Source organism: Silurus aristotelis, assembly GCF_946808225.1.
Source record: "Silurus aristotelis genome assembly, chromosome: 12".
NCBI classification, from domain to species: Eukaryota; Metazoa; Chordata; class Actinopteri; order Siluriformes; family Siluridae; genus Silurus; species Silurus aristotelis.
Genome location: NC_139585.1, coordinates 29,096,202 through 29,107,159, shown reverse-complemented (window position 1 = coordinate 29,107,159; position 10,958 = coordinate 29,096,202). Strand labels below are relative to the sequence as shown.

The 10,958-nt window shown below is 42.4% G+C and overlaps 1 protein-coding gene across 1 annotated transcript; it reads right to left on the bottom strand.

The window, feature by feature from the left end:
- Window positions 1–674: 674 nt before the first annotated feature.
- On the bottom strand, window positions 675–10,832 carry samd14 (sterile alpha motif domain containing 14). Its single transcript, XM_083557663.1, has 9 exons — window positions 10,528–10,832; window positions 6,812–6,865; window positions 5,052–5,209; window positions 4,078–4,969; window positions 3,271–3,358; window positions 2,618–2,686; window positions 2,394–2,532; window positions 1,085–1,168; window positions 675–1,003 (listed from the first exon to the last, which is right to left on the bottom strand). Exons 2-9 carry the CDS (start codon window positions 6,852–6,854, stop codon window positions 815–817), a joined length of 1,662 nt encoding a protein of 553 aa, XP_083413789.1. The 5' UTR covers window positions 6,855–6,865; window positions 10,528–10,832; the 3' UTR covers window positions 675–814.
- Between the last annotated feature and the right edge of the window lie 126 nt (window positions 10,833–10,958).

Sequence of the window (10,958 nt, the reverse complement as noted above, 5' to 3'; positions counted from 1 at the left end):
AAAAGAAGCTGGACACAGCGAGGAAAAGTCGACCAAAACTGTTCATGTACCGTTTATACTTTCCAGGAAAATTTGCACAAAAACACACAAATTGCCTTCATTTCAAATCCCCAGGGAAACCGCAATGTTCTGAAAAAAAATGTCCCAAAATGTAGAGAAACCCGAGTCATTTTATGAGGGGAATTTCGATGCTTCTGCTAAAGATGATGTGTCTGGAGGTGCGGTTGCGGCTCCAGTGAAAGGAGACGTGTTGAGTTGTGTTAATTGGGTTTCTTGCTTTAGAGATGACATTCATTCTCACTGTATGAGACGCTCTGTTCTTCTGATTTTCTCTCCGATATTGATGGTTTCTATGGCCGTGACCTCATAATGATGGTGGGATAATTCATGTAGGACACCACCAAAGGTTTAAGTGTGAAATGATATAAGAGAAATCAAATTAAACACTGTGAAAACAAAAAAAACTTTTTCCGCTTGTAACTGTAACTCTGCGTCATCATGCCAGGGTTTTTTTGTTTTTCATTTTATATCTATTTGATAAATACCATTTTGGTATTTGCGATAATGAAGGAACAGATGGGAAGACGAACTCCTGCTACATTTCCTCGGGGTGCACAAATGTTAAGTTTCCAGATTTCTAAACATTTATTTGACAAAAAAAATATATATACATGTTTTATTTTAATTAGTATTTTTAATCATTTTTTAAACATTTTATTAAGTCACCAGAATAAGTGACAATAACATCAGTGCCTACAGTATTTACAGGGGGAAAAAAATTAAGCAAGGAAATGATTCATCATTTCCTTCTAAATCAATAATGCTTGCACTGTGATTGAGAGGTCAGTAGTTTTTCCGCGTCTCCGTCGTTTCCCTCGTGTCCGTCGTCCCTCTTGTCCCTATGGATGCCGTTCTGCTTCTCTGTCCCATCTCTTTCGCTCGACGTGAACGGCACGCTGATCTTCTTTCGCACACCTCGGGGTTCCGTGCGTTCGTCTCGGCCCTGAAAAAGCACACCGTCGCTAACGCACTTGCTCGGAAATAAAAAACTATCGGAAATGTACATAGAAGATATAAAGCGCACCTCGTCTGAGTGATCGGAAAGGCTCCGGTACGGCTGCGACGATCCGTTTCTGCTGGACCTGCTGTCGTTTTTCACCTCCTCGTCCTTCCAAAAGGAAAAGAGGAATATGGTATTACAAGAGACGTTGGATTATCGCCTACTTTGTTGAGTTACGATTCAAAATGACCAGTTAAAGTGTTGAGTTTATGACTAAGATATATAATTTAAGCTATTATAATATTAAACAGTGAAAGAGGTCAAGAGACAATGCTCAATATGTGCTACGTTGTTGACTGGTCTTTGTCACCCTAAAGATTTTTGGTGCTTGGCCCTCGATTGACCTCTGGTCATTGTCTCCCGAAAGGAACATTGGTCCTTGTCCCCCTTAAGATCTTTGGTGCTTGGCCCCCTAATGTTGTTTGTTAATCCGATCACCTCCAGTCAATGGCGCCCTCGTAACCGGTGACGCTTTGCCCCCTTCAGTTATTGTCCGCAGAATGTTTATGCCATTTGGTCCTGGTCTCCTTCATAAATATAGAAACTTAACACTTTGGTTTTGGCCCCCTAAATACACCAACAAGAAATATCTTAATAACCACCTGCCAATTATTGTGTTGTTACCCCTTTTGCTGCCAAAACAGTTCTGACCCCTCTAGATTTAACAGCAATAAACCTCAGCCTTCAGCATATTGAACTACAGGAGCTCGTCTGTTGGATCGGACAACGCTGACCAGCCTTCGCTCCCCACGTGTGTCAATGAGCCTCTCCCGCCCATGACCCTGTCGCCGGGTTCACCACTCCTCCCTTGGAGCACTTTTGAATGTGGATAGTGTGGGTGCTGCGCAAAGGAAATTTCTTGGTGTCGAAAGGAGCAGCGAGGACTCCTCACAATGGCAGCTGGGGACTTCTTTTTTTAACAATGAACCCATTTTCACAAATGACCAGACGGTACACATTCATGAGGTCATGAGGTAACTGGTCATGATGGCGAAATCCCCTTTCCGCAGCACATACACTATCACCATTCTTCAGATCGGATCTGCACAGATGTGACTGGTTGTTACGTTGTGATGCAGCAGTTGCCGAGACAGTCCAGTACCCCCGACCATGCGACTAAACACATGGAGATTCTGACTCTGACATGCATCACAACAGCACTAAAAAAACAATAGATTGACTTCTTTGGGATATTTCCTAAATCTAATCAATGAGGTCTCACTGGTTCCAAAACAAATAGCAAGGTCCCAGGGTTGGCAAATATTTCCCATTTCCCTGCATTACGCTGTAAATTTTTAATGATACTCAATACTCAACACAGTTTTGAGCGAACCTCTGATGGAATTTTGGCTTGAGATTGGCTGGGGTTCCTCAGAGAACTGGACCCCCTTATTCTCTCACTCAACCAGGAGAAAGCCACAAACGGGGGACCAGAGGAACGGGAGGATCGGCTTTGTGCTCCGTCGGCCCCCCTGCGACCAATCAAAATAAATCCATTTCAGTACATTAAAAATGCATGTATTTTCAGAGGATTCTGTAGAGGTAGTCGCTCAGTACCGGTCTTCTGTAGTGTGTCTGTTGGCTCGATCCCTCCTGACCTTCCCGTAGGTGCGGCGCAGGGTTACCCTGTGTGAACAAAACCAAAACATAGTGGCATGATGAAACGGATCTTCTGTTGCCGCCCCCTAAAGTCAGTCATTTCTTTGTAATGCCACATTCTCTAGTGTTTCATTCCATTTACAGTCCTTTTTACATGGGGAACATAGTTCAAATCTGAGTTCCCTCAGGAACGTATTAATCAGTGCACCGCATGTCGGTTTAGTCTTTTTATTATTATTATTATTATTAATAAACTTTAAAACATACACAACAATGCCAGGGGTATAAAAAAGAAACTAGAGTTAGCGCAGTGTCACTGTGGCCACTCATTCCATACTGGAAATACGATTTGTAGTGCACCAAAATAACATTTTTAGTGCGTTGTAAAACACAGATTTTGTTTTTCGCATGCATGAAATCGCTTCTACTTCCTGGTGATTGCCAATGGTAGTAATAAGGATGCTTTAGCTCATTTTATAAAATTATAATAAAAATAAAACATTAAGAACATTAATAAAAACGACAAGCGATTATGTTTTGCATGTATTCCCCCTAACCGTAGCATTGCGTTTGCTAAAAAAAAAAAAAAAAAAAAAAAACTTCATATTGACCCGAGATCTAGGAAACGTCTCCGGGTCTTCTTGTCCAGCAGTACCGTTGGGCTGCTTGGTTCATCCGAACCAACATCACGACTGTCATCTGAACACACATCATAGGACCAGGTTATTTGTGGTGCATTATGGGAAATTATAGAGTGAACTACAGTACATGGGCAAAGTGGCAATGTGTAGTTTGTCCATCATGACTTCCCCTTTTCTGCTTAAAGACGTGTATTCCAATATTTGCACTTTAAGCCACACCCCTGTCTGTCTCTTACAATCAATTTAAATTGATGTATGTATGGGGAGGGTGGTAGCTTAGTGTTTAAAGCATTGGACCTTCAATCTGAAGGTAATGAGTTCAAATCTAAACCACACCAAGCTGCCCTCCTGAGCCCCTGAGCAAGGCCCTTTACCCCATAACTGCTCAAGTGTATGAATGAGATAAATGGAAGTCGATTTGGATAAGGGCCTCTGCCAAAGGTAATTGTGTCTACCAAAAAAGGTTTGTTTAGCTACATTAGCTTTGACTTCCAATGCTGATTACTGGTCCACTTTCCCTAAACGGATACCGAGTCAGTTGATTTGAGAAGCAGGGCTTTGCCAGGTGGGTTTGGGTTAAAAATTAGTGGACCAATCTGTTTTGAAGTGTAATCAGGAGAACACTTAATTTTATCCCGGATCTATGAGTGGTAGATGCCATGTATCTGCAAGTATACCTGGAAAGTTCTGTTAAACTGAACCTCATTCCATTGTAAAAAATATATAGTATGTTAGGTTTAAGAACTTTATCAGGAAGATAACCATAAAAATGTCTACCTTCACTCTGAGAGTACTCCCTCTGACGCAGGGTAGAATGTGTCTCGTCATGTAACTGGACCTGGCTTTTTTCATGCACATTGGTACTGTCCTCCTGGAGATGGTCCCTCTTGCGCAAGTGTGTGTCGTCCTCCTGGAGATGGTCCCTCTTGCGCAAGTGTGTGTCGTCCTCCTGGAGATGGTCCCTCTTGCGCAAGTGTGTGTTGTCCTCCTGGAGTTGGTCCCTCTTGCGCAAGTGTGTGTTGTCCTCCTGGAGTTGGTCCTTCTTGCGCAAGTGTGTGTTGTCCTCCTGGAGATCGTCCCTGTTGCGCAAGTGTGTGTTGTCCTCCTGGAAATGTTCCCTTTTGTGCAAGTAGGTGTGGTCCTTCTTGTGAAGGTTACTTTGGTGCAGGTCAGTGAAGTCCCTCCGGTGCAGGTGAATGTGGTCCTCTTGGTTCAGTTGGGTATGGTCACCTTGTCGCAGGTGAGTGTGATGCCTCTGGTGTAAGTTTTTGTGGTCCTCTTGGTGCAGATCAGTGTGGTCTTCTTGGTGAAAATTTCGATGGTCCATATGTAGGTGGGAGTTCTCTTGGTGGCGCTGCTTCACATGATTCTCCTGGTACAATTGAGGACTGTCTTCCTGGCACTGCAGAAGAAGGTAGCGCTTGTTGGTGTGGTCCTCCTGGTGCAGGAGGGGGTTGTCCCCCTTGAGCAGGTGGGTTGGAGAAGAGGGATACAGCAAGCATGCACTTGTTCGTCTTAGGTCTTTCTTTTCGCCCTCATCTGTCTCAAAGGTAAAAGTCCTGTCCTTCCTTGCCGGAGAGGAGGATGAATGGAGCTCGGGGAAAGGGGAGGGGCAGCGTAGGGACACAAGGAGAGGCGAGCAGGAGCCGGACAAAAGGCCAGTGTAGCTCTGGTGCACAGAAATGCACAAAACCTTTGTTACTGAAGCAAAAGAAACTACTTTTATGTTCATAAAAATTACTCACACACACCTTTCCATCGAGGCTTTCTTCGCCCTCTGTGGAGCTCAGACTGTCTCGGAGGCGAGACCTGGACGGGCGATGCCTTCTGGTTTTGGTAGACAGCTGAGCTTTCGCTTTCTGTAGGCTGCTGTCCAGACGTTCCGTCTCGGGCACTGCGTCTGTCAAATCTTACAGGAAAATATAAAACTAAATATTTCTTTTTGAAATAATGCTTCGAATCATTACTGTAGATGCACAATCTGAATATCTGAATCTTCAGGAATCAGAGATCGTCTTCCACACACCCACCAACAACCACATACAGACACACACACATACACACACACATTCACAGACATACAAACATGGCTTAGCAGCCGTAAAACACAGTGATATCATAAAGCAGGGCTGGAGCTCTATTAAGCTGTCAGCAGCCACAGATTACCAAAGTGAATGATGTAACGATATTCCTCACCCACACACACACACACACACACACACACACACGCACACACAGAAAGAAGAAATTGCAGCTCGGAAATGCTTCAGCAAGGTCTGAGGAATGTAAAGACTCCACATCTGCCCTCAAGCCAAACTCATAAAGCATCCTGTGTAATTCGAGCTCTTATTATTTTCCAGCCTCCAGCATCCAGGAGATCTTAAGAAGGTGCTTATGGTTGCTCAAAAGCTCACTATCGAACATCAGGAGTGTTCGTTTTTAACATTATTGTGTTTGATAGGACCTTTGCTGGTGGTCTCGTGAAATATTTGACTATTAATTTCAGACCCTGAATGCGATTCAGTTGGGAGATCCCCAGCTCACGCTCCTTTACGCCGGGGAAGTGCAGGTAACCCCCGACTTACGATGGAGATCTTCCGGCAACCCAATCGTAACTTGGAAATATCGTAATGATGGGATAGTATACTGTAATTAGTTAATTCAATTATGAACTAAACAAATTATTTGTAAATTCCAATATGTTTTAAGACCAGTCTAGTGGTTAGGATGCAGCGCCCTCACCGCGGCGTCCAAGGTTCGATCCCCGATCAGGGAACCGACCCCAGCCATTAGGGTTGCACAAGCCAGTACACTCATAGTGCCGGTCCCAAGCCTGGATAAATGGGGAGGGTTGCGTTAGGAAGGGCATACCGCGTAAAAACATGTGCCAAATCGAACATGCGGCTCATGAATATGGATGATCCGCTGTGGTGCCCCCTAATTTTTACCCATTTTTTACCTGAGAATAGCAATAACAGTGTGTGTGTGTGTGTGTGTGTGTGTGTGTGTGTGTGTGTGTGTGTGTGTGTGGGTGTGTGTGAGAGCCACCACTCAGGATCGCACCAAACCGAGACGCTCAAATCGATACGCTGAAGCTGCTGCTGTCAAACTCGATGCAAACTCAGATGTCTGAGTGGATGAAGAAGCTCTCAAGGACGGCAGGGATGTGGCAGAAAAAAGACAATAAACAATGATAACTATAAAAAAATTTTACCAACCAAAGCGTAAATATACAGTAGGTTAGGTGCACTAAGAAAACGAGCCACGAGCGAGGTGTGGTAAAGATGGACAGCATGAGGCAATGTGAAGGTCTTGGATTCTGTTTCATGATCATGTGAGTGCTCTGGCTGGATGATCCAATCTTGGGCTATAGCGGTCTGTGTGTGTGTGTGTGTATGTGTGTGTGTGTGTGTGTGTGTGTGTGTGTGTGTGTGTGTGTGTGTGTGTGAAAGGCTGGGATGCTGCACTAATGGAGGAGAGGGGGAGGGAGGAGAGTGAAGAGGTCACTCACCAAACACATCTTCTTCCGTCACGGCCAGTGGAGTGGAGGACATGGCGAGGGTCTCTGCAAATATAATAAATAAATAAATAAATAAATAAATAAATAAATATGCACATAGATATATAATTATTCCTCTTGTTGTTCTTCTTTTTATTGTTATTATAATTTATATAATAATAATAATTATTATTATAATACATTCAAGCCAAATAAATTTATTCTTCTTCTTATTATTATTATTATAACAAATTCAAGACAAATATTTTTTTTACTAAAATTTCTTTCTTTCTGCAGCAGATCTTTTATTATTTTAACTTACCATTTATTAATTTGTTTAATTTCAGATGTTATTTATATACAGTGAGGAAAATAAGTATTTGAACACCCTTCTATTTTGCAAGTTCTCCCACTTAGAAATCATGGAGGGGTCTGAAATGGTCATCGTAGGTGCATGTCCACTGTGAGAGACATAATCTAAAAAAAAAATCCAGAAAACACAATGTATGATTTTTTAACTATTTATTTGTATGATACAGCTGCAAATAAGTATTTGAACACCTGAGAAAGTCAATGTTAATATTTGGTACAGGAGCCTTTGTTTGCAATTACAGAGGTCAAACGTTTCCTGTAGTTTTTCACCAGGTTTGCACACACTGCAGGAGGGATTTTGGCCCACTCCTCCACACAGATCTTCTCTAGATCACTCAGGTTTCTGGCCTGTCGCTGAGAAACACGGAGTTTGAGCTCCCTCCAAAGATTCTCTATTGGGTTTAGGTCTGGAGACTGGCTAGGCCACACCAGAACCTTGATATGCTTCTTACAGAGCCACTCCTTGGTTATCCTGGCTGTGTGCTTCGGGTCATTGTCATGTTGGAAGACCCAGCCTCGACCCATCTTCAATGCTCTAACTGAGGGAAGGAGGTTGTTCCCCAAAATCTCGCAATGCATGGCCCCAGTCATCCTCTCCTTAATACAGTACAGTCCCATGTGCAGAAAAACACCCCCAAAGCATGATGCTACCACCCCCATGCTTCACAGTAGGGATAGTGTTCTTGGGATGGTACTCATCAGTCTTCTTCCTTCAAACACGTTTAGTGGAATTATGACCCAAAAGTTCTATTTTGGTCTCATCTGACCACATGACTTTCTCCCATGACTCCCCTGGATCATCCAAATGGTCATTGGCAAACTTAAGACGTGCCTGGACATGTGCTGGTTTAAGCAGGGGAACCTTCCGTGCCATGCATGATTTCAAACCATGACGTCTTTGTGTATCACCAACAGTAACCATGGAAACGGTGGGCCCAGCTCTTTTCAGGTCATTGACCAGCTCCTCCCGTGTAGTTCTGGGCTGATTTCTCACCTTCCTTAGGATCATTGAGACCCCACGAGGTGAGATCTTGCATGGAGCCCCAGTCCGAGGGAGATTGACAGTCATGTTTAGCTTCTTCCATTTTCTAATGATTGCTCCAACAGTGGACCTTTTTTCACCAAGCTGCTTGGCAATTTCCCCGTAGCCCTTTCCAGCCTTGTGGAGGTGTACAATTTTGTCTCTAGTGTCTTTGGACAGCTCTTTGGTCTTGGCCATGTTAGTAGTTGGATTCTTACTGATTGTATTGGGTGGACAGGTGTCTTTACGCAGCTAACGACCTCAAACAGGTGCATCTAATTTAGGATAATAAATGTAGTGGAGGTGGAGATTTTAAAGGCGGACTAACAGGTCTTTGAGGGTCAGAATTCTAGCTGATAGACAGGTGTTCAAATACTTATTTGCAGCTGTATCATACAAATAAATAGTTTAAAAATCATATATTGTGATTTCTGGATTTTTTTTTTAGATTATGTCTCTCACAGTGGACATGCACCTACGATGACCATTTCAGACCCCTCCATGATTTCTAAGTGGAAGAACTTGCAAAATAGCAGAGTGTTCAAATACTTATTTTCCTCACTGTATTTCCTTTCTTACTTGCTTGTTCATTTGTTTATTATAATTATAACAATATGCCGTATGATACCTGACATAAATTTTTTTTTTATATATATATTAAAATATTGGATATATATATATATATATATATATATATATATATATATATATATATATATATATATATATATATATATATATATATATATATATATATATAAAAAAGAGTGGAGGTTATTATAACAGAAAATTGGGACTTGATGTGGATGTTCAAAAAGCACATATCAATACTATGGTCAGGTGTCCACAAACTTTTGACCATATATATATATATTCTCTCGAACACACACCCACACCCACCCCCACACACAGAGGGCAGTGTTGACCAGTTGGTCAGATCCAAAGAGGTTGGCACACACACACACACTGTGTCTGGGTGAAGAGGCCAACAGACACCTTGTACCATCTGGTACCTTACAGAAATATAAAACAATAACGATCAGAGCAGTGAAACAAAAAATACTAAAATATACAAAGGGATTTTGATTCGCTTTACACGAGTTAAAGTTAAAAAGTCAAGATTCTGATCAACCTAAACCTCAGCACAGTATCATATCACATCTCATGGACTCGTAGCATCTTTATTTAGATCGAAATATTAACAAATTCAGTAGTCAATAGCTTAAATAAAGTAACAGGTTCACGACGCAAAGTTCTCGAAACGTTTTAACAATGCCGAAAGAGTTTTCTTTACACGTTGACGTTATACGCCTACAGTTGGAACGCTAAAGTAACACTTAGCTAACGTTAAAATGTTAACCGGGTTCTCAGCATGTGATGATTGCCCTGCCCCCAAAACCTGGTAGCCAAGAGGGGGTTTAGTGGGGGGTTTAAAAATTCATTAAATTCAGGACACACACACACACACACACATTTGGGGACATGCTTTAAAAAATTATATTACATGCAGAAGTTCCCTGTCAAGGGACTCACCTCAATTTGTATTACAATAATCCCCCCATAATGCATCAGTGCAGAAGCTAATGGCCATAAAACCACACACACACACACACACACACACACACACACACACACACACACACACATCTATACAGCATTCCTGTTAAGTGGCTGACAGGCCGGGAAAATGCTATAGCAAACAAATCAATAAGGAGATGGGTAAAGAGATAAAACTGACTTCTGCTCCAGTCAGCAAATCTGTTCCATGCTCTTACTGAGCGAGAAGAAGAAAAAGCGAACAGACAAGATAATCAGCAAATAACACAAAGTGACACACACATACTTGTAATCGTTTTTTTGGATAACATAAGCATAGCCCGGACAAAAAGTGTGACTCTTTAAACGATGATGTTATAATATTCATGAGAGTTTTTTCACGGCTTCATCACAGACACAACAAACATCTCAAAACATATCATAATCAGCCCAACACTTCTGACAAAAACGACACAAAACATCACGACAAGTAACTCTTAAAACATTTTGCGAACAAAACCAGCGTTTTGTTAGTCAAGGTTCGGTAATGGGCCCTTACCCGATCTTTCTCTTCATCGTTTTTCTTGCAAATTAAAAAAAGAAATGCCTTTAGAGAGACGTGGTGTTGTTACGAGTTCCCGTCTCGTGCAGGTCCCTCTTGTGCACTGCACTGAAGGCACCACGTAATCATACATTTTTCATTGGAGCAAATGGAAAAGAGAGAGAGAGAGAGAAAGAGAGAGAGAGAGAGAGAGAGAGAGAGAGAGAGAGAGAGAGAATGTGAAGTGAGGGAACCCACCTCCGGATAGAAGCGCTGTCCCACAGAGTTGCTCAAACGTCTGACATGCTGATTAGATCTGTAACTGATTCATTCATTTACACACACACACACACACACACACACACACACACACACACACACACACACACACACACACACACACACACACTTACACACACACACACTCCAAGACAAGCGGAGCATCCGTGTCCAGGACAAACGGATCTGTTCACGCCCAAAGGCTGTGATGAAATGACGTGCGGGGGAGAGAGAGAGAGAGAGAGAGAGAGAGAGAGAGAGAGAAAGAGAGAGAGAGAGAGAGAGAGAGAGAGAGAGAGAGAGAGAGAGAGAGAATGGAGGAGGGGTAACATAATGTATGCCTATAAATCAATCCATCCTCATTTTCCACTTAAAGCCCAGTTCATCGATGGGAATTTTCTGCTCCGTCT